The 25,240-nt window shown below is 32.9% G+C and overlaps 1 protein-coding gene and 1 long non-coding RNA gene across 3 annotated transcripts in view; one reads left to right on the forward strand and one right to left on the reverse strand.

Moving 5' to 3' along the window:
- The window catches only part of Hasp (Hig-anchoring scaffold protein), a 177,182-nt gene that overhangs the window by 59,414 nt on the left and 92,528 nt on the right, over positions 1 to 25,240 (reverse strand). For both annotated transcript variants that reach the window (XM_090173239.1, XM_090173238.1), the window contains exon 3: positions 4,207 to 4,413. In XM_090173239.1, coding sequence (XP_090029365.1) covers positions 4,207 to 4,413 — 207 coding nt within the window. The remainder of the gene's footprint in view (positions 1 to 4,206; positions 4,414 to 25,240) is intronic.
- On the forward strand, positions 9,778 to 10,647 carry LOC149948257 (uncharacterized). The gene is made up of 3 exons (XR_016480500.1): positions 9,778 to 9,862; positions 9,934 to 10,259; positions 10,333 to 10,647. It is a non-coding gene; the product is annotated as an uncharacterized LOC149948257 (long non-coding RNA).

The following is a 25,240-nucleotide window of genomic DNA, read 5'->3' on the forward strand; positions in this document are numbered from 1 at the left end:
TTTTTAACTTGATTTAAATCAATGATTTTTATCTTCATTTAAATCAATGATTTTTATCTTCATTTAAATCAATGATTTTTATCTTGATTTAAATCAATGATTTTTAACTTCGTTTAAACCAATGACTTTTTACTTCATTTAAATCAATGATTTTCTAACTAACACGATTTAAATTAATTATTTTCAAACTAACTTGATTTAAATTAATTATTTTCAAACTAACTTGATTTAAATTAATGATTTTCAAACTAACTTGATTTAAATTAATTATTTTCAAACTAACTTGATTTAAATTAATTATTTTCAAACTAACTTGATTTAAATTAATTATTTTCAAACTAACTTGATTTAAATTAATTATTTTCCAACTAACTGGATAGATTTTTTTAACTAACTTGATTTAAATCAATGATTTTTAACTTGATTTAAATCAATGATTTTTATCTTCATTTAAATCAATGATTTTTATCTTGATTTAAATCAATGATTTTTAACTTCGTTTAAACCAATGACTTTTTACTTCATTTAAATCAATGATTTTCTAACTAACTTGATTTAAATTAATTATTTTCAAACTAACTTGATTTAAATTAATTATTTTCAAACTAACTTGATTTAAATTAATTATTTTCAAACTAACTTGATTTAAATTAATTATTTTCAAACTAACTTGATTTAAATTAATTATTTTCAAACTAACTTGATTTAAATTAATTATTTTCAAACTAACTTGATTTAAATTAATTATTTTCCAACTAACTTGATTTAAATTAATTATTTTCAAACTAACTTGATTTAAATTAATTATTTTCAAACTAACTTGATTTAAATTAATTATTTTCAAACTAACTTGATTTAAATTAATTATTTTCAAACTAACTTGATTTAAATTAATTATTTTCAAACTAACTTGATTTAAATTAATTATTTTCCAACTAACTTGATTTAAATTAATTATTTTCAAACTAACTTGATTTAAATTAATTATTTTCAAACTAACTTGATTTAAATTAATTATTTTCAAACTAACTTGGTTTAAACTAATTATTTTCCAACTAACTTGATTTAAATTAATTATTTTCAAACTAACTTGATTTAAATTAATTATTTTCAAACTAACTTGATTTAAATTAATTATTTTCAAACTAACTTGATTTAAATTAATTATTTTCCAACTAACTTGATTTAAATTAATTATTTTCAAACTAACTTGATTTAAATTAATTATTTTCAAACTAACTTGATTTAAATTAATTATTTTCAAACTAACTTGATTTAAATTAATTATTTTCCAACTAACTTGATTTAAATTAATTATTTTCCAACTAACTTGATTTAAATTAATTATTTTCAAACTAACTTGATTTAAATTAATTATTTTCAAACTAACTTGGTTTAAACTAATTATTTTCCAACTAACTTGATTTAAATTAATTATTTTCAAACTAACTTGATTTAAATTAATTATTTTCAAACTAACTTGATTTAAATTAATTATTTTCAAACTAACTTGATTTAAATTAATTATTTTCCAACTAACTTGATTTAAATTAATTATTTTCAAACTAACTTGATTTAAATTAATTATTTTCAAACTAACTTGATTTAAATTAATTATTTTCAAACTAACTTGATTTAAATTAATTATTTTCAAACTAACTTGATTTAAATTAATTATTTTCAAACTAACTTGATTTAAATTAATTATTTTCAAACTAACTTGATTTAAATTAATTATTTTCCAACTAACTTGATTTAAATTAATTATTTTCAAACTAACTTGATTTAAATTAATTATTTTCAAACTAACTTGATTTAAATTAATTATTTTCAAACTAACTTGGTTTAAACTAATTATTTTCCAACTAACTTGATTTAAATTAATTATTTTCAAACTAACTTGATTTAAATTAATTATTTTCAAACTAACTTGATTTAAATTAATTATTTTCCAACTAACTGGATAGATTTTTTTAACTAACTTGATTTAAATCAATGATTTTTAACTTGATTTAAATCAATGATTTTTATCTTCATTTAAATCAATGATTTTTATCTTGATTTAAATCAATGATTTTTAACTTCGTTTAAACCAATGACTTTTTACTTCATTTAAATCAATGATTTTCTAACTAACACGATTTAAATTAATTATTTTCAAACTAACTTGATTTAAATTAATTATTTTCAAACTAACTTGATTTAAATTAATGATTTTCAAACTAACTTGATTTAAATTAATTATTTTCAAACTAACTTGATTTAAATTAATTATTTTCAAACTAACTTGATTTAAATTAATTATTTTCAAACTAACTTGATTTAAATTAATTATTTTCCAACTAACTGGATAGATTTTTTTAACTAACTTGATTTAAATCAATGATTTTTAACTTGATTTAAATCAATGATTTTTATCTTCATTTAAATCAATGATTTTTATCTTGATTTAAATCAATGATTTTTAACTTCGTTTAAACCAATGACTTTTTACTTCATTTAAATCAATGATTTTCTAACTAACACGATTTAAATTAATTATTTTCAAACTAACTTGATTTAAATTAATTATTTTCAAACTAACTTGATTTAAATTAATGATTTTCAAACTAACTTGATTTAAATTAATTATTTTCAAACTAACTTGATTTAAATTAATTATTTTCAAACTAACTTGATTTAAATTAATTATTTTCAAACTAACTTGATTTAAATTAATTATTTTCCAACTAACTGGATAGATTTTTTTAACTAACTTGATTTAAATCAATGATTTTTAACTTGATTTAAATCAATGATTTTTATCTTCATTTAAATCAATGATTTTTATCTTGATTTAAATCAATGATTTTTAACTTCGTTTAAACCAATGACTTTTTACTTCATTTAAATCAATGATTTTCCAACTAACTTGATTTAAATTAATTATTTTCAAACTAACTTGATTTAAATTAATTATTTTCAAACTAACTTGATTTAAATTAATGATTTTCAAACTAACTTGATTTAAATTAATTATTTTCAAACTAACTTGATTTAAATTAATTATTTTCAAACTAACTTGATTTAAATTAATTATTTTCAAACTAACTTGATTTAAATTAATTATTTTCCAACTAACTGGATAGATTTTTTTAACTAACTTGATTTAAATCAATGATTTTTAACTTGATTTAAATCAATGATTTTTATCTTCATTTAAATCAATGATTTTTATCTTGATTTAAATCAATGATTTTTAACTTCGTTTAAACCAATGACTTTTTACTTCATTTAAATCAATGATTTTCCAACTAACTTGATTTAAATTAATTATTTTCAAACTAACTTGATTTAAATTAATTATTTTCAAACTAACTTGATTTAAATTAATGATTTTCAAACTAACTTGATTTAAATTAATTATTTTCAAACTAACTTGATTTAAATTAATTATTTTCAAACTAACTTGATTTAAATTAATTATTTTCAAACTAACTTGATTTAAATTAATTATTTTCCAACTAACTGGATAGATTTTTTTAACTAACTTGATTTAAATCAATGATTTTTAACTTGATTTAAATCAATGATTTTTATCTTCATTTAAATCAATGATTTTTATCTTGATTTAAATCAATGATTTTTAACTTCGTTTAAACCAATGACTTTTTACTTCATTTAAATCAATGATTTTCTAACTAACTTGATTTAAATTAATTATTTTCAAACTAACTTGATTTAAATTAATTATTTTCAAACTAACTTGATTTAAATTAATTATTTTCAAACTAACTTGATTTAAATTAATTATTTTCAAACTAACTTGATTTAAATTAATTATTTTCAAACTAACTTGATTTAAATTAATTATTTTCAAACTAACTTGATTTAAATTAATTATTTTCCAACTAACTTGATTTAAATTAATTATTTTCAAACTAACTTGATTTAAATTAATTATTTTCAAACTAACTTGATTTAAATTAATTATTTTCAAACTAACTTGGTTTAAACTAATTATTTTCCAACTAACTGGATTGATTTTTTTTAACGAACTTGATTTAAATTAATTATTTTCCAACTAACTGGATTGATTTTTTTTAACGAACTTGATTTAAGTCAGTTAATCCCGGCTTATTTGTCTCAGCTACTTGAACCGTATGAATGTAACTGAATTCACCGTCTTCGAATAGTTTCGAAACTTTGAGAGGGCGCGGAAGATACCTGGTCTGATGCAGCTCCATCCGCAGAGTCCATCGCAGAGGCACCTCTTCCTGGTGCTGATGCAGTCGGCGTCGGACTTGCACTTGCGGAGGCAGGACCTGCCCTTGGCGGCGGCGTCCTCCCTGCTCCGAGGACAGCTGTCCTCGTCCACCGGAGGCATCGAGTCCTCCGCCGGCGATTCCCCGTCAATCGGAGAGTAAGATCCCTCTGCGGCAAAGAGAAGGACACGTTACGGACACATCCCTTAAGAGCGATGCTGTGTTTCGAATAAGCGAATGCCTAAATAAACACGCCGGACTCTAATTGAATACCGACGATTTGGAGCCTTTAAAAGACAATTAGGGCCGCTCCACTTGGCCGAATTACCGCCTTCTGGCGGATGCGCGCTTACACCCTGCCACATTCTTGCTCGATTAGCCGGAAAACTGGGCACCCGGTTCCTACGCGAAATTGCCTTTTTGGTATCAATTACTTTCGTCTTCGCCTACGCTTGAGGTTATACGTAGGAATCCCGGATTGGCTCAAACTACATTACGCTATAATTGGCTACTTGATATTAAATTTCATGACCTTTTTACCTCAAATCTGTTCCATATTTAACGGAATTAACAGAGTGAACCGTACAGACGAGCAATTTCACGGCAAGTAGACGCGGCAATGGCTGCAAAGTACTTTGCAGCTTATACACACGGCCCGGATAGCTTATGAATTGAATGCGATTATAGAGCCATTTTAGCTTCACGTATTCGTATAACCATAAGTCTATAATATAAGTTTCTCACTTTGGGGAATATTTTACTGAGAGCTAGAAACAGAGTGACGTAATCACAAGAAGAAAATATCCGCCTAGCGAGGCGCTGTCAAAAGCTACGTGCGACGTGTTAGCAAGCGGACGCAAAACGGTGACAAAGCCCGTAATTCAGTCTGTCTTAAGAATAGACCTCATTAAAACCTTTGCATGTGAAGAATAGGAAGTGGTACACTTATGTAACAATATTATACACTTATGGTAGAACCAATTACGAAAGAGTTTCTCTCGATTAGATTTTCCCCACTCTTTTCGCCACCATCTTTAAAAATGGCGTCGTCGCTAGCAGTGTGACAATATCGGTACTAACAAGGAAAGTACCCGAGGTGTTTATTGCCGATTTTGTTCAAAGTCGGGCGTAATGTAGACCTATATGAAATATGAAATTTCCCAAAAGGAGACGTTGCACTACCCATTCGATTTGCTATGGCAACCGAAAATGTTTTTGATCACTTAAAACAATAAAATCTCCATTTAAAAAAGCATGGGATTTTGAAAAATTTTTAAAATCACGAAATGTGTAATTTGGACCACATTTAGGTAAATTTAATCAAGTTTGGGTAAATTGAAACATTTTTAGGGTAAATTTGAAACAAATTTTGGGTAAAATAAGAAAAAAATCTTATTTTGGTTGTAAGTGGTCAAAAACATTTTCGGTTGCCATGGCAAATCGAATGGGTAGTGCTACGTCTCCTTTTGGGAAATTTCATATCTCATATAGGTCTACATTACGGCCGACTTTGAACTAAATCGGCATATAGTTTATAGTTATTCGGTTTTCTGCTCAAACTTACAAGACTTTGTCTATAGTTATTCGGTTGTCTGCTCAAACTTACAAGACTTTGTCTATAGTTATTCGGTTTTCTGATCAAACTTAGAAGACTTTGTCTATAGTTATTCGGTTTTCTGATCAAACTTAGAAGACTTTGTCTATAGTTATTCGGTTGTCTGCTCAAACTTAGAAGACTTTGTCTATAGTTATTCGGTTTTCTGCTCAAACTTAGAAGACTTTGTCTATAGTTATTCGGTTGTCTGCTCAAACTTAGAAGACTTTGTCTATAGTTATTCGGTTTTCTGATCAAACTTAGAAGACTTTGTCTATAGTTATTCGGTTGTCTGCTCAAACTTAGAAGACTTTGTCTATAGTTATTCGGTTTTCTGATCAAACTTATAAGACTTTGTCTATAGTTATTCGGTTTTCTGATCAAACTTAGAAGACTTTGTCTATAGTTATTCGGTTGTCTGCTCAAACTTAGAAGACTTTGTCTATAGTTATTCGGTTTTCTGATCAAACTTAGAAGACTTTGTCTATAGTTATTCGGTTTTCTGATCAAACTTAGAAGACTTTGTCTATAGTTATTCGGTTGTCTGCTCAAACTTAGAAGACTTTGTCTATAGTTATTCGGTTTTCTGATCAAACTTAGAAGACTTTGTCTATAGTTATTCGGTTTTCTGATCAAACTTAGAAGACTTTGTCTATAGTTATTCGGTTTTCTGATCAAACTTAGAAGACTTTGTCTATAGTTATTCGGTTGTCTGCTCAAACTTAGAAGACTTTGTCTATAGTTATTCGGTTTTCTGATCAAACTTAGAAGACTTTGTCTATAGTTATTCGGTTGTCTGCTCAAACTTAGAAGACTTTGTCTATAGTTATTCGGTTTTCTGCTCAAACTTAGAAGATTTTGTCTATAGTTATTCGGTTTTCTGATCAAATTTAGAAGACTTTGTCTATAGTTATTCGGTTTTCTGATCAAACTTAGAAGACTTTGTCTATAGTTATTCGGTTTTCTGATCAAACTTAGAAGACTTTGTCTATAGTTATTCGGTTGTCTGCTCAAACTTAGAAGACTTTGTCTATAGTTATTCGGTTTTCTGATCAAACTTAGAAGACTTTGTCTATAGTTATTCGGTTGTCTGCTCAAACTTAGAAGACTTTGTCTATAGTTATTCGGTTTTCTGCTCAAACTTAGAAGATTTTGTCTATAGTTATTCGGTTTTCTGATCAAATTTAGAAGACTTTGTCTATAGTTATTCGGTTTTCTGATCAAACTTAGAAGACTTTGTCTATAGTTATTCGGTTTTCTGATCAAACTTAGAAGACTTTGTCAATAGTTATTCGGTTTTCTGATCAAACTTAGAAGACTTTGTCTATAGTTATTCGGTTGTCTGCTCAAACTTAGAAGACTTTGTCTATAGTTATTCGGTTTTCTGATCAAACTTAGAAGACTTTGTCTATAGTTATTCGGTTGTCTGCTCAAACTTAGAAGACTTTGTCTATAGTTATTCGGTTGTCTGCTCAAACTTAGAAGACTTTGTCTATAGTTATTCGGTTTTCTGCTCAAACTTAGAAGATTTTGTCTATAGTTATTCGGTTTTCTGATCAAATTTAGAAGATTTTGTCTATAGTTATTCGGTTTTCTGATCAAATTTAGAAGACTTTGTCTATAGTTATTCGGTTTTCTGATCAAATTTAGAAGACTGGCTTTAGTTATTCGGTTTTCTGCTCAAACTTAGAAGACTTTGTCTATAGTTATTCGGTTTTCTGATCAAACTTACAAGACTTTGTCTATAGAAATTCGGTTTTCTGATCAAACTTAGAAGACTTTGTCTATAGTAATTCGGTTTTCTGATCAAACTTACAAGACTTTGTCTATAGTAATTCGGTTTTCTGATCAAACTTAGAAGACTTTGTTCATAGTTGGTCGGTTTTTTATCCATATGTTCCAAGTTAGCAAATTTACTGTTCAAATTTAACAATTCGAAATTTGACAAAATAGTCTATTATCTGCGCTATCTCAGAGTCTTTTCTACGATTTTACCAAAAAAAAAAAACACGCAGCTTTTTATACACCACCATTTAGTAACCGTATTTCAACTAGTAATTTTTGAACAGTTCCAATATTCCAACCACTCTCTTACAAAACGGACAATTTACTCCTTAATGAATACAACATTACAACGCTCAATAGAAGAACTTCCCAAAGAGAAAATTGCTTTGTAGAACTTTTAATTAATTAAAGCAATTGATCGCGTTATTTTCTTTTAACGTTAATGTGCAGAAGCCAAAAGAATCTTATAATAATGACGTCTTTGACTGAAGTAGTTAGTTTCATAAAAAAAAACAACCCGTGAGAGTAACGCCACCCCGCGGGGTTTAGAGGCACCTTTTTAATGGGTGTTTCAAAGTGGTGTAATGCAAAACTCATTTATGTTTTATCGCCGCGCGTGGCTGCTCTCAAAAATCGTCTAAAGGACATTCGAAAGGTTTTTTTGCGTTCGTTTTAGGGTTTTTTTATCGCTGAGCTATTCATTAGGCCTAACCCGAATGAAAAAAAAACCGAAGTTGGAGCCAATTAGCCAAGAAAAGCGGAACTTCGGCTCGTCGCCACTAGAGGCGCTACTATTCAATCACTTCCCACGCTCGGTAATGAGCGCCGTATTCCCTAAGACAAACACTTAAAAATTTCCGAAGAAAAAAGCTCTCCCTGGAATTGGGGCCTCTCTCTATAATTCGAAGTAGCGCGTCTCTAAAAGCTACTTTGTTTCAATTTTTTATAGAAATTCCCCACAGCGTGCTCCCAAAGAGAAGCTACGTGATATTTAAGGTCGCGGCTATACTTAAAATACCATTAAAAATCGTGGTGCCATCTATGGGCGAAAATAAAAAATAAAGAACGTATTTAGGTTTCTGAGAACGTACGAGTCGTTGAAAAAGTATTAGACAAAGGAAGTCAGTTCTCGAACACGTGAACGGGGAAACTTGTAGGAAGTGTATAGATATAGTTTTAATCTGTACAATCTAATCTCCTACAAGTTTTCCCGTTCACGTTTTTGAGGAGTTGTTTAACCCAGACTCAAAATTGGAATCGAAACAGTAACGCCATCATTTTTTCTCAGGAATAATTTTCGATCTGCGAACTATTTTGCCATTTTAATCCTTAAATTAACATTTCATTTAAGATTTACGAACTAAATTCGTAGCTAAATTGAATCTTTCGCTAGCTAGTTAGACGCCTTTTCTCGAAATATGAAAGAAAACATTCTTAATACCGATGCTAGATGGCGTTATACAATTGCGGAAATGGTAACTGACCGATTTGGTGGAAATCAGTTTTAATTACGAGTTTATCTCAATTTCATTGGACAAAACTGGTATTTAAACCGATTTGAACGGTGCGAGTTTATCTCAATTTCAATGATTTAAACGGGATTACAAGTTCCAGCGTGACCCTGGCTTCAATGCAAAAACTATTCTATAAATAATATTCCGCTAGGGGCGCTCAAACCCTACAGATATCTTTTGCTCGTAAGTTAACATAGAAACTTCAACGAATGGGTTGGCCACTATAGCGCGAGATTAGTGTTGTAAGTCGGAAAAGTTTCCGGAAAATGACCGAAAATTTTCCGTATTTTTCCGAAAAAAATAAAAAAAAGTTTTCATTCCATTAGGCCTATTAGTCTAATATATTATTTGCAAATTTAAATAAAGCGGCATTTTCGCCTCATTTTTTCGAATCGAAAAGTAAAACCATGGACACTGTATCTCAGCCTAAAAGAGGTACCCCCTCACTGTCCGTTTGCGGCCTACTTCGTATTAGCTGAAATAGTCGGCCGTACTCGTTTTGCAGGGCCGTCAAGGTCATTCGAAAGAATGTAAACCTTATTTCTTTATCGTTTGAAATGCGCCATCTACTGGGGATTCGCTAGGTATTATTGGTATCAACAATTTCGCGATTTCTGTCTGCTTAGCTAGGACTGTATAAATCGTCTGCTACTTAAGTTATCGGTAAGGCTTAATAAGTTTAGGTGTAAAATACGATTTTCAAACGAGATCGAGAGACAAAACAGGTAATTTATAATAAATAATTTCGCCTATTTTATTGAATGTTCAATTTTTAATGATAGTATATTATTTACAGTTCTTCAGAAACTCCCAAAAGGGGAGGAACAAGATGTTGTGTTATCGGTTGTGGGAAAAACAGCTACAAGAGTAAAGCTAGCTTTCATTTGTTTCCAAGGGACAAGACTTTGAAAGAAGAATGGATTAGTAGGATTCAATCAGCTCCTCATGATTTCTAAACCATGCACAAGTTCAAAAGCAAATTTTGAAACTGGATTCCTTCAGCAACTAGCAAAATCTGCAGATACCATTTCAACCCAGCTGGAGTCAAACATTACAATGATTTTCTCCCTTGTTACTTTCCTTGGAAATCTTTTGAACATATTGTTTTAAAGCCTTTCAAAGGTTGGAAATTAACTTATAAGTATTTATTTATTTATAATAAATTATAACATTTTTACCTTGTTTTTATTCACAGTACGGTTAGGTTATAACTATCTGGTTCTTCCTCCGGATGAAACGTTGTCGCTAAGAGCAGATGTTGTTATTAACAACGAGGAAAGTACGTTACCAGTACCACAAATGAGCATGAAGAATGAGTTTACCATCAGCCACTGTGAACATTCGTGTATAATAAAATACCATTACTCATCAATTATTAATGAAAAGGATGCTCTGATTAACCAGTTGATATTTGAAAATAAGGAGCTTAAAGAGAAGTCTTCAACCCTAGAAAAAAATAACGAAGACACCTTAAATGAATTAACGAATAAATGTAAACAATTAATAAATCTTGAGATGCAATTTAAGGTTTCCAACGCCACTAATAAGTCATTCAGCGTAACCACTAATCTACAAATAAAAACATTGTCATATTAAAACCTACATAGTAATAGCAACGGTAACTATATTTACACCACAGTCTATCCACTATAGACTCTGTTTACATTGTAAATGCAACTCACTTGTTTTGGTTTTCCATGTTTGAAATATGTATAAGAGATTTCTATTCCTCACATTACCACCTTGGCTTAAATTTCAACTTTAACTATAAAAATTTAATATTTTGTATAATTTTATGTACGAAAACTATAAAGAATAGTTTAGGAATAAATTGCTTACCTGTTTAAAGTATTCAACTTTTTCATTATCATTAAATAACCCTTTAAATTACGAAGATAATGCAGGAACTCTTGGGAAAATTCGATTTCCCATAATTCTCAGAATAATTTGAATTTATTTCACCAGGTGTCGTATTCAAACGATAAAGAACGTTTTTTCGACCACGTGACGAATTATATGGCCTTGACAGCCCCGAAACTTTAAAAATTTTTGAACCCCCCCCCCCTTTACAGAGAGACGGTGGCGGCGGCAGGTGATTTTGTATGGTGGAAGCTACAGCTTTTCCCGTCCGGTTTGAGATACAGTGTCCATGGTAAAACTAAACCTCTAGACTAGTTTAAAACGTTTATCAATGTAACACTATTAATGTTTTTTAGTATGTTTACGGTTATTAGACATTTCATATCGATAAAAAGTTCAAAACTTTAAAAACCCTTAAAAAGTAATTTATGTTTTAATTTTTTATTTTTCCGATTTGCTGAAAATTTTCCGCTTTTTAATTTTCCAGAAAATTATCAACACTACGCGAGATCAAAGTTGGCCGTGGCTAAAGACTCAATTTTTAAATGAAGAAATGTCTAATTATTCCTTAGTAAACATAAATACTAACAAAGTTCTAAGAGATTCTGAAACAGGAATTTCCCTAAAAATGTCCAAGGTGCGAAGGTAAAGGAAGCCGCTAACGAGCCAGCAATAAGGGACAGTGACGGCGAGCTTATATTCGTTAATTTGGTCGAAGGGGGGCGCTATATAGTTGACAAAGAGCGTCTACCTTTAATGAAGAGATAGCGAGAGAGTAATCCAGCCGAGCATTGTGCTCAGTCTGGAGGGATTTGCCGGGCTCACGCGGCTAAACAAAAGCTGGCAACCCGGCCACGCGCGCTCCCCTCAGCGGGAGACGATTTTTATTAATTCTTTTTGACGCCCTCTACCGTCGCCTTTTTTCCCCAGTCGAGAAAAATGCGTCTGATTTATCGGGCGCGCGAGTCTTGTCAAGGGAGGCCCGGTTCCCACGAGGAACGACATTAGCCAAGATCGTTGTCGGCCATTCGTTATAGTTTAACCTTTCGAGGAGAGACGAGTGCGAACACCGCCTCGCTTCGCTAATCATTTGAGCGTCGCGCGATCAAAATAATTAATGGCGCGAATTCATTAAGAAGGTGTTTAATTTAATGTACTTTTTTATCAACGACTAATCAAATAATATTAACGAGGCCCCGTCCGCGAATATCAAGTGGCGCCGTCACCGAATTAAGCCGTTTCCTCTTGGACAACGACCTCTGCCGGGAATTTCACGAGATATTTTGCCACGTAGATTTAGTAAATAAATCGGAATACGTGTGATAAATGGAAATAAGTGGGTTTATTTTATTTATTTATTTATTATTTATTAGTTCTTACTTCTTGAATATATCTTATTAAATCATTTCTTATGGAAAATATTTACAAATAATTCCACGTACGAAAATTCATCAAATAATAAGTTAAAATAGGAATTCATACCTCTACTTGGAATGCTTATTGCGGCAGAGTTTTGTCTCGATGTGGCTGACGGTTTATTTGACGTCACTACGTTCATTTAACAAACGACTACGCGAGAGGGGATAAGCATTCCAAGTAGAGGTATGGATTCCTGATTAAAATGAATTAAATATGGAAAAGTTAATAATATGTCAGTCAACCTGAACTCGCGACGCACGAGACTACAATGCTAACCAATATCACGTTAATTTTTTTAACAAAAAGACTATACTAAGTTTTGTCCAACTATGACTACTGATATTGGACAAACTATGGTAGCTAGAGAAAATTGGCAATGGACAATTTTGGATCTTGTATTTCTAACCAGAAAATAAAACAAGTAAATAAAAAATTGCATTAGTTTAGAAGACTAATAAATAATATAAAACAAAATTTATTTGGCACTATAAGTATCGAACAAAAGTATGACTTTAAACTCCTTTTTTAAAAGATTTTGAATATATTTTAAGTTATTATCATAAGCCTATAACCTCTAAGTTTGAAACGCGCATAGCGCCCTTTGTACCACCACTGGACGGGCGAAAAAGAAGAAATCAGGCGATAGTATCGGCACCTGGTAGAGATAAATTGAAGCTTCTTCCTTCCCCCTTTCTCTCTCTCTACGCACCTCTCTCTTACCAAAGCAGCTGGCATCATGCATTGCGGGACGCGTTACGTTTCTCTTTTCCGCCACCGGGTGGATTTAGCGCTGTACTTTCGCCAGTCGTTTGCTTGAACCAACACTGCCTTTCGATTCAAACTTAGGGTTGATAGGCTTATGTTATTATCTATATAACAAAATAAAACAAATTCATTCTCATGAAAATTTAAAATGACAGTTAATTAACAACTTAAAAATTGTCAAAATGTATTGTTTTTTAGTATATTTGTCAAGTGTCAGATTTATTAAAAGAATAACTAGAATAGGCTAAACAAAAAATTGGTCTAAACAAATTACAGAATACATATCATAGTTTTATCTCAAAAAAGAACTATTCTAACCAAAAACCCAAACTGAAGGAAAACAAATCTAAAACTGCACTCGTTAATTTGGTAAGTCATCGAACGTGTTCGTTTATGGCCGCCACCGTAACGTCATTATCGAATTCGAATTACTTTGAATTCTAAACTGTTACCATAGCGGAACCCTTAAGAAAATTTCAATCGATCTGGGTTCGTAAACCGAATACGTGGAAGACAGCCGTAAGAAGAAAATAAAGCCAGGTATAGAAATAAATTAAAGCAAGTGGCAGTCTAGTTACAATCGCTCGCACTAGATGTCGTTAGCGTATTAATCCAAACAAGTTGAGTAAGCATCAAAATCTAGCCTAAAAGGTGTGCCAAATTGGGAGCTTCTCGCGTTGATTGGCTTTTCGAAATCACGTGAATATTAACTTATTAAACACGTGGTTTCTGGAAGCCAATAGATGGCAGATAACTCGCCTTTCGCTTGAGTCCCCGGAAAGTGCTGCCACGTAGAAACGCTTTTAGAAGCATTTTTGTAAACTTTTTTAACTTTTTTGATAGAGCCGTCACTTGCTTTAAAAACATGATACTTCCCAAATCAGTTTGAAAGGGTATCGGCTTTCCCCAAAGGATCAAATATTCAGAAATGCTTTAGATAAAAAGATATATTTTCGAAACATTTTGGCAATTCAAATTTTTGGAATAATTTGGAAAACCGAAATAAATGTAAATATATTTTATGAATGTTCGAATGTAATTGCCTCTTCATTTTTCAAACTGACATTATTATTTATCAATTTCATATGTACTTCAGTATATCGTAGTTGACTTAATGTCTTTGTTGCTGGCTTGAAGAAGCAGTTTAAAGTCATTGACTTGCGGGTCTGCTTCGGTCATTTGTTGGTCAATTCTTATCATTAAAGTGAAGATTTGCCGGTCACTTCGGGTCATTTGAAGGCTTTAGTCCCATTCGACCGAAATCCCATTCGACCGAAGGCGGTTTTTGAGGTGTCCCATTCGACCGAATTCCGCCGAAACGTGCGGTTTTTATGTGTCCCATTCGACCGAACGCTGCTATATAAATTGGCTTTTGGAATGAGCATGAATTATATTTTTATCTTCACCTAGTCAAGAAAAGTAACTGAACCAAAACTGAAATAGTAAACTTAACCTACTCTAACCTAACCTAACCTAACCATGGATCTTCGATAGTACATACCTTTTAAATAAAATACCAAATCACCCCGCCAATTGGGCTACATTTCAAAATTCTTTCGGTCGAATGGGATTTCGGTCGAATGGGAATAAACGATTTGAAGAACGTCCGGTAAATTGAGGGCTACTTCCACCCATTAGCCGACCGTTTTCGGAACGTTGAGGGTCATTACATACGGTGACAATGATATATTTACAATAGACTCATTCTTTTGGCCAATCTCCAAGCAGTTTACGGCCAATTTCGAGCTTTTGGTTTGCTGGGACAGAATGTAGAAAGTTAGCAGTGGTCCGTTCCGGACAGCTTAGAGAGCGAAAATCTAGTTTTCACCTCATATATGGAACTAGAAATACTCACGGGAACACTAATATTAAAAATTAATAGGCCTACGTATTATTGATTTAAAGGGGAAGAACATAGTAAGACAAAAAAAACTATATATATTAAAAATTGACCTTCCAAGAAACCTTTGGAGGCCTACAGTGAATTTTTAATATAAATTTTAATTAAAACTAGCATGTAAAAAAAAGGAAACAAGTTTACAAAAAATCCTTCTAAAAACACTTCTAGGTGGCAGCACTTTCCTGGGACTTAAACGAAAGGCGAGTTGTCTGCCATTAATTGGCGAGTTGATAATCACGTGATTCCGAAAAGCCAATCAACGCGAGAAGCTCCTACTTTGCCACACCTTTTAGGCTAGATTTTGATGCTTACTCAACTGGCTAACGACATCTAGTGCGAGCGAATGCAACTAGACAGGAGCCCTCAGTTGCTTTAAGATGCAAATTATTATTATTCTAGAGTAAAAATAGACTTTCCATGAAACTTTCGGAAGTCCAAGCCATTAACGCTTTACAATTTCTAAGACAGCAAAATATTGCGTTCTTTCATAAGCGGAACCCTTTCAAAATTTTTATACGTACCATATCCCTTAAAACTTAAAAAAGACAAGTTTTACCCTAATTAAGGCTTAATTCCGACCTTAAAGAAGGCTTATTTACAATTGCAGAATGTAGATATGAACAACTTTTAAACACGAGCCCCTAAAATAAACTCAAATATATTTTTTAAACTGTCTCAATCCCATATTCATCCTTATAGCGCAATAGCCTGATTTAAGACTCAAATTTGTTTCAACCAAAAAAATCTTAAATAATTTTTAATCCACAGACTTAGTTAAGTCTTTATTTGCTAGAATAATCAGCTAAAGTTTAAGATTTATTTAAAGCTGCATTATAGATACTTTTTTAGCCTACATTTAAGTATGATATATTTATTCTTGTCTTAATCTAAAATGATAATAGGAGATAGGTTTTAGTCTACCTTGCGGTAGAATAAATGGTATCTTCCCATTGCGCCGAATCTCACTCGACCGAATTCCCATTAGACCGAATTCCGCCAATGTTTTTGATGAAATTAGCCCAAAGGCGGGTTCTGTATTTTTCTAATCGACCGACGCAATATTCACAATTGGAAATAGTTAGGCTTAGGAAAGGAAAGGAAATTGTGGTGGTAGTGGGCAAATGAGTTGACCACTTTAAAAATTGCCTGGTTATAGGTTAGGTAACACTGCATGCTGTTCTGACAGATGCTGAAACGGATAAAACCGAATCCTAAACCCGGAGAAGTGCGGGTTTTTCGGTCGAATGGGATCGGGTTCGGTCGAATGGGATTCGGCGCAATGGAACAGATTAAAATAAATCAGAGTTATATTAGTCTCCATCTAATCTGAAAATAGGAGATTTGATTTAGTCTACATATAATTTGAATTATTTGCAGTTTCTACAGTCTCTATCTAAAAAGATAATACGATATTTCTTTTACACGAAAATTAGTTTTTGAGCAACAAAATTAATATTTCTGTGAGATCTGCTAGTATGCTCTATAAGTGACCTGCTAATTGAAATTTATAGTAAAATTATTACCAGCTATTCTACGGTGACCGATATTAATCACGCATCTTTTACGCACTGGCGTTCGTTGAATTTCGGCGTTTGGTTTAGTTTACCAGAGATGGCTGCAGTCAAATATTCCGATATAAAACTTCGCTGTCATATAATAATGACATTAAGTGCTAATTTGGGTGTTAAAAATATCTTGCTTCATCATTTTACGATGAAACTAGAAATTAGAAGTTGAATCTAATACCGAGGGGTCGGACATTTACCAAAATCCCGTACACTTTGTCTAAAATCTTTGAACTCTCTCTATTGTCAGTTATTCGAAATATTTTAGTTGATAAATCCCTAACTTTTTTAATCTGATATTTCTATTCTACAATTGTAAATAATCCTTCTTTAAGGTCAAAATTATACATGGATTTAAGTTGAAATAAGGATGAACGTGGCTTAAAAATGGTTTTTATTAAAAACAGCTTCGATTTTGGTCAGATGCTAAATCATTTTTTTTAATTAGGCTGTTTAGGCAGTACTTTATATTTAGGTTTTGATTAGTGTTAAATATTAGTAATATTTTGATGTTTCAAAAATACGTGTTTATTTCACACTTAAGTCTATTTTTTCGCGCCAACGCTATTTGTACGTTTTCGGTGACGCTCTACAATTTTCTCATTGACAATTTTCTTATAGCACCTAGCGGTTAAAATTTAAATTTCCAAGAAACGTGAAAATATTTTTAGATTTAGATGCAATTTTGGTCGAAAGTGTCCCCCGGCACCTATAATGTACAGTACAAATTTCAACTTTCTAGAAAACATGGTTTTTGAAAAAAATCATTTTTTGAGCAAAATAAAAACACCCTGTATAAGAGCTAATTAAGTCTGATTTTAGCGTCAAATTTACTCCTAAAAAGCTGTATTGCCAATATTATTTTTAGACTAGTTTGAAGATAAAATAATATTATTTTATACTACGTTTTTTAATTTCGTCTAGGTTAGTTATGCTTCATTTTATTATCGAATTCAAGTAATTTTTGGATCTTAACTTTAAATATATATTTCATCCTAAAGTATTCCTATTATGCTAATCTTATTTTGAACGTAAATGTAGTCTTATCCGAGTGTCAAATTTAGTCAAAATATTACAAATTTAAGACAATTGAAACTAATTCAGCTTTAAATTTTCCTTTCAAACTAATTCATATCGAAAATACTTCTTGATTAATATTTGATCCTTACTTAATCCATAATTGGAACTTGATGTACACTTAATTTAGTATTTAAAATACATACTCCAATATATTTTTTAACTGACTTTAGCACTCTAATAAGGTTAAAACAAGGAATTTTAAATTGCAGATATTTTTATCGACCAACAGTTTAGGATTTAATTTTAAACCTTGTTCAAGATTTTTTAAATCCTTTTTGCATCCTTATTTCCGTCAATTTTGAAACTTTAGGACTTAATATAAATCGAAAGGTAGCGTAGTACTAAACAAGTATTTAAAATATGAATAAAACTTCTGAGAGTTATATTTAGTTAGCCAATATTTTACGCGCGTGAGGTTTGGTAAGATCTAAGCTGTATTTATAAACTATAATCAAAACATATTTGAATCTTATTTATGTTTTAAAAATAATGAGATAAAATTTTCCATAATTTTTTGGTATTAAAAATTCGTATTTCAATATATGTTAAATCTTTATTTTATACCGTACTTCCGAGCTTATCTAAGGCTAAAATAAAGATTTTTCAACTTTCACATATTTTTATTAAAACAACTTTTAGGCTTTAAATTTAAACCTTCTTTAAGAACTTTTCAAATCTTAGATGAAAAGGTGATTAGAATCTATATTTTATCTTTATTTCAGTCAATTTTAAATCTTATTAAGGATTTAAAATCACTGTAAAATATATCGCAGTGATAAAGACGTTTTTAAGATATTAATTCTTCTGTGAGTTATATATTTAGTCTGCAAATATTTTACACGCGGTAGGTTTGTTTAAGTCAAATCTAAGACTTCATCCTTAATTATCCTAGTTAAAATAATACTCCTATTTTCGTAAGGGATATCGTATCACAATTAAGAAGCAGACCTCTTAGCCTGCTAAAGAAAAGATTGACAAATTTTCCTCGACATTTGTACAGATTTTAAGAAAAGGAAGACTTCTTTCCTTTAATTTTTTGCTCATGAATGAACAAAGAAGAATTTGAATCGCAATTTATTTAAACTACTTCCAGTCGCGTAACTATTGACTCAATTCAAACTAAACCCTAAATTTAAGATCTATCTATACATATAGATAAAGCAAAACTAACGCTTGGTACTGTGTTATTTCTAATAAAGTTTAGTCCATCAAATTTTTCCTCTAGTTGACACTAGCACGCGTAATGACATCTTTCCCAAATTTTCCACGTATACCAAATATTTACGATCTAGTAGAAACTATAAGCTATAGTTCCCACTTAGCGAAAAAAACAATTTTCGCGCTGAAAATTGACGCTCGCGAATAAAATTTACGATTTTTTTCAAATTCGCCGCTAAAGTCGCGTCTCCGCGGTATCTAGCGAATGTTTTATTTTTGTCGTCCACACCTTGGCGATAAAAAGCTTCAGCCAATCAGAAAACGCGTTCCCTCGATCTCTTCCGCTCCCGTCCGTCACTTATTAAGCCTAGGTCTTTAGAAAAGCGGCTCAGCCAACTTGACCAAGATACTGAAGTAAAGGTAATTATCTCAAGAATAGAATCGTCTATTTATTGAAATTATCAACAGGAACATCCATTTGGTTCATTTTGAACTGATTTTTTATGTTAGGCCTAAAACATTACTAAAAACCCGCCCGAGTGGTTTTCAGCGTTTTTAAATTTTCGCGCTAAAGTGAGAACCGCTTCCCCAGCGACCGAAAAAACGCGTCTTTTTTCGTTGCGCGAAAATGTTATTCGTCTCGAAAATTCGTCAAGTGGGAACTAGCCTTGAGGCTTCATCAGGAAGATTCGTCTCAAGAAGACGAGTGCGAAAAGGTCAAAGTATCGAGGTATCATCGAGGATATTTCGTTTTCTACTTGGACTCTTAAACGACATAATCTCTACTCCATTCTAAGTGATTCTCCTCCGTAAAAGCGCTCAGTCTCGTTCAAAGGGTGAGCCTCGAAAAGACCGAGGGTGACCATCGAAAGAGGAAATTAAAACCGCTTTCGAGATCAAAATTTTTTTCTCTTCCCGTTCGGAGGTTTCACCTTCAACTTTTTTTGGATCACCTTTTCTTTTTCATCGTCAATTTTTGGACGTCGGAGAGCGAGCGGAGGAGTGCCTCCGATTCGATAGAAATATTTGGTCCAACACTCGATATCTCCGCAACGATAAAGTGATTTCCAGTCCCGCCGATCCATATAGGCTTTCAACTACTCAACACTCTCGAGTGGGCTCTTTCCCCCAGTCGTGGCGCGTGTGATCTATATGGATCTTTTCGGGTCATCAGCGCGCGGAGGCGCTGGAAACTTTCGCTGCGGAAGAGGAGTGTAGGGATGCCGTATTTACAGTTTCGGGACTACTTTTAGACAGTAGTATCGCCCCGCGGCTTTGGTTTAATGGCGCCATTTTTAGAGTTATGTTTTTCATAAACGATAAAACGCCTCAAATACCCAAAGCAATCATAGTTTTATTTCTACTTAGGGAAAATGATTATCTTGATAATCACTTTAGCGTTGTTCCCGATCCCACTGAAGCTCTAACAGTAGGTGGTTTCTTTTGGCCTGTTCTCGGACTAAAAGTGTACTCTTTTTACCCTAAAACGTTTGATTCGCCTGTTCCGTAGATGAGAATTACTCCTGCCCACAAAATATTCGCTTGTTCCGGAGTATTAGGGCTACTCTTTTTACTCCTTCTCAAAAGGAGGTGTAAAGGAGTAAATCGGATTTTGTCATCTGCTAGCCAGAATTTATCTGCTAAAAAGCAGTGGCGTTGCTAGGGTGTTTTAGGCAGCGCTTGAGTCACTTGAAAAATTTCTGAAGTGTCACCTAAAATTTCCGAAAAGCACCTCCTAAAATTCCGAATTTTTCCATATTACTTGGCAAAAGTTTCTTTAAACTTAAAAATGGTCATACAAAATTTCATTTTTCCTAGTCGCCCTCAATATTTCAACTTTACAAAATATTTGGGGAGCCCCCCCCCCACCCTTTCCCATATCACCCAATGAGACGCCCCTGACGAGTGCTTATGGCTTAAGCGCGAACAGTTTTGAAATCCTGGTGACGCCACTGCTAAAAAGGCCACAGGCAGCCATTTTGGGACAATATTTGTACTCCGACTCGAACAGGAAAATTCTCCCTTAGTATGAATAAATATATTTTGGTCAAAAGAACCAAATTAAATTACGATTGTGAAATTTCATCATAACAATTTAGAAAGTGCCCAAATATAACGCTATAGTAGTGTATGGAATACATAGAATCAAAAGAATATAATATATTTCTTAAGAGATAAGATATTCATCTAGACTATCAAAATGTATCACGTAGTCACGTGCAGCTGAAGGACTATTTCCGAATTAAACCAATACTTTTGAACATTTTCCATGAAGTAGCCGTCTTTTATAAACATTTTGATTTTAAAAATGAAACTTGTAACTTCGCAGACTGGAGGCACTTTGAAATGCGTACACCGCATCGAAGGTTCCATTTTCCGGCCGGTATTACTTCGACTAATACCCTTTTCAAACTTTGGTTTAAAACCAGGGATTAAACTACATTTGGTAAACAAAGACAACTTTTACGCGGAAATATTGAAATATTTATGAAAAATAAACTTTAGTTCACTAAACCCTGTTCTATACGTTTATTCCCATTCGACCGAATCCCATTCAACCGAAAGAATTTTAAAATGTAGCCCAATTGGCGGGGTGATTTGGTATTTTATTTATAAGATATGTACTATCGAAGATCCATGTTTAGGTTAGGTTAGGTTAGGTTAGGTTAGGTTAGGTTAGAGTTGGTTAAGTTTACTATTTCAGTTTTGGTTCAGTTACTTTTCTTGACTAGGTGAAGATAAAAATATAATTCATGCTCATTCCAAAAGCCAATTTATAGAGCAGCGTTCGGTCGAATGGGACACATAAAAACCGCACGTTTCGGCGGAATTCGGTCGAATGGGACACCTCAAAAACCGCCTTCGCTCGAATGGGATTTCGGTCGAATGGGACTAAAGCGTTCTATAAGCATACTTTGAAAAGGGTATAACGATATGAAATGTTAAAATTCGACCGCGTAGCGATATTTACTTATTTATAGAGAATATTATTTCCCCGATATAATAGTTTTAATATAATGTATTCGTTTCTTCATACGCGTTCTTCAAGACATTAAAAGTCGCTGTTTGACTTAGGCCTAAGGTGGTGTCTTGGAGTGGCTAGCACTTTCGCCTCGCTGCAAGAGGAGCCGGGTTCGATGCCATCTTGTGGCTTTGGGTGAATACTCGGAACAACTCCTTCCGCGGTGACTTTGCTTGAACAATACTAAAACAGGCGTTATGTATGGGTATGAGTATTGTCGAAACACAATTATTTGTTGCTTCGTGTGCCCGGGTGTACCGCAAATTTATCTTATTGTATACTACTACGTATTTCGCCAATTTCGTCTTAATTGTACAAGTATTTACGAAAAAGTATTTACACTTTTTAACCAGTACGCTGCTAGATAAATAATAATTTGTCATAACTCTGTCTCGATTTATTGAGTTGGTAAATTATAATTATCATTTTTTGAAGTTGTTAAATATACGGCTCCGAAGTACAAACGTGAAAGCAAAACGTCGAAAATTTTCACGTGACTCCCGACGTTGTTGTTCAAACTTCTAGAGTGCTCTGCTTAACCTCTCTAGTATACTAGCCTAACTGATTATTATTACTGACATAAGTGTATAATATTGTTACATAAGTGTGACATTTCCTATTCTTCACATTCAAAAGTTTAACTGAGAGCTATTCTCAAGACAGACTGCATTACGGGCTTCGTCGCCGTTTTGCGTCCGCTTGCTAACGCGCCACAGGTAGCCTTTGACAGCGCCTCTTGTTATGAAGTCCAAAGGTGCATGTTTCCGGTGAGTATCATGGGTACTATAGACACGGCCAACTTTGATCACGTGCTGTTCGCGCTACAGCGGCCAGCACATTCGTCGAAATTCCGCGAGCAAGGATTTTCCCCCTATAAACTGTACTAAAACGTGTAGGAGTTCAGCGCCACGGTCGGTTTTTATATTGGCTTCAATGTAAAAGCTATTCTAAAAATAATAATCCGATAGGGGCGCTCACGTCATACACATCTTTTGCTCATAGGTTAACACAGAAACGTCAACGAATGAGATGGCCGCTGTAGCGCGAGAGATCAAAGTTGGCCGTGCTATAGAGTAGTAGCACTCCGTGGCTTTGGCCATGGCCGCCATTGCGGACGCGAATTTGGTATGAATAGGATAAAGCATGGGTGACGTCGCGTGACGTAGCACTGCCATTACTCTATAGGGAGAAGGACACTTCTCCGTTAATATATATTATATACTTCAGATATAATTAGTAGACGGCCACTTTATATACGAACTTGTTGCTTATAGACGCGCAGAAACCGTCTACAATCCAAGCCACGTCGGAATCGACCAGCCGTTCGTACTCGCTCGAAAAGAGTTTCGTTTTTTGACGCACGAAAAGATATTTTGGAAATGATCTCCGTGAAGAAATTAGAGGTTAACAACCCGTGGTTCGGCCGCCGAAGACCGTTACTAGATCATAAAACAAATCAATATAAAAGAATCCCCGTCTCAAAAACTAAAACCGGGGTAGAGGAAAACATTTTCCTTCCAGAGACACGCGAAACGGACATCTTCCCAAAAATCGAAACTGGCGCCTCGAATGAAAATACAAATTGCGATACAGTCGAACGCCGATGAGATCCGAAAAGACGAGTTTCTAAAAATAAACCGCGCAGACGGGACTAAACGTTCTAGGTTGCAACCCAAAATTTAAACATTTATACATTTAAACTGATTCCTGATCGGAAAAGTTTTGACGGCTGGTTCTTAAGCGAACCAAAATTGGGCTCGGTTAAGTTGGCGACCCCTTGTATCGTTTTCAGAGAGTAACCAACTAAATAAAAGGCACCCATTAAGCACCACCAATATTTTATTACGTTTAATAGAAAATTAAAACTTTAAAAAAGGGGGACTAACTTAATCATAGCGCCCCCTCTCGCCTATCACTTTAAAAATGGGTGCCAATTAAACATACCCATTACTCACCACCCATTTTTAAGGTGATAGGTGATAGGGGGCGCAGAGGGAAAACTAGATTCTTGGAGGTTCAAAATTAAAAAAAATTATTATTTTTTCCATAACTAGTACGGCGCTAAATAAAATCTCTGTGGTGCTGTGGTGCGTAATGGGTGCGTTTGAATGGCAACCATTTTTAAGGGAATAGGTGACAGGGGGCGCTGAGGAAAACCTGGCACCTCCACTTTGAAAATTGAATAACATTTTAATTATAATGGTGCGAAATAAAAACTCTGTGGTGCGTAATGGGTGCGTTTGATCAAGAACAGTAGATACAGGGACGAGAAAGCAGGGGAAAAAAAATTCGATTTTAAACGTCTTCATATTCACGAGGAGTTAGATGTAAACAAACCGAGGCCATTCTTAAGACGTGGTTCACCATAGACAGTATTATTGTAGTTAGTTTTTACCATTTTGCAGTTAAATTAAAAATAAAACTACGAGCGTAAATAAAAAATGCCCATTTGTTTTGAACACTTAAGCCTCGTCAAGAACCGCTAAACTTAGGTGACCGCCATTTTTTTTGTTTACAACTAACTCTCCTCGCGTTTAGGTCGTTTTAGGTGATATATTCCAACAGAGGCCGCCAATACACTTTCTCGTCCCTGTATCTACTGTCCTGGGTTTGATTGGCACCCATTTTTAAAGTGATAGGCGATAGGGGGCACTATGATTGAGTTAGTCCCCCTTTGTTAAAGTTTTAATTTTCTATTAAACGTAATAAAATATTGGTGGTGCTTAATGGGTGCCTTTTACTTAGTTGGTTATTTTCTGAAAATGACACAAGGGGGCGCCAACTAAACCGAAACCATAAAATTGGAATAGCCTGGTCTAAATAAAAGGGGCTTTTCGGTAAAAGATTCGTTAGAAGTGACATTTTGAAGGCTTACGTTAAAAAATCGTGGTAACCGATAAGCCTATTGTAAATGATTCAAAACTTCTAGTGTTGTTAATTTTCCGGAAAAATAAAATGCGGAAAATATTCCGCAAATCGGAAAAATAAAAATTGAAACATAAATTACTTTTTAAGGGTTTTTAATGTTTTTAACTTTTTATCGATTTAAAATGTCTAATTACAGTAAACATACTACATAACATTAATAGTGGTGTATTGTTAATCAGTTTAAAGCTAGTCTAGACCTTTAGTTTTACTTTTAGATTCGATAAAATAAGGCGAAAATGCCGCTTTACTTAAATTGGCAAACAATATTAGACTAATTATGGAATGAACACTTTTTTATTTTCCGGAAAAAAGGTCTCGGTCATTTTCTGGAAAATTTTCTGTGGAAAATTTTCGGACTTACAACACTAAAAATTTCGATTAAGAAAGACTTCCGTAATAAAGGACC

Source organism: Leiobunum rupestre, chromosome 4, assembly GCF_980474605.1.
Source record: "Leiobunum rupestre chromosome 4, qqLeiRupe1.1.hap1, whole genome shotgun sequence".
Lineage (NCBI taxonomy): Eukaryota > Metazoa > Arthropoda > Arachnida > Opiliones > Sclerosomatidae > Leiobunum > Leiobunum rupestre.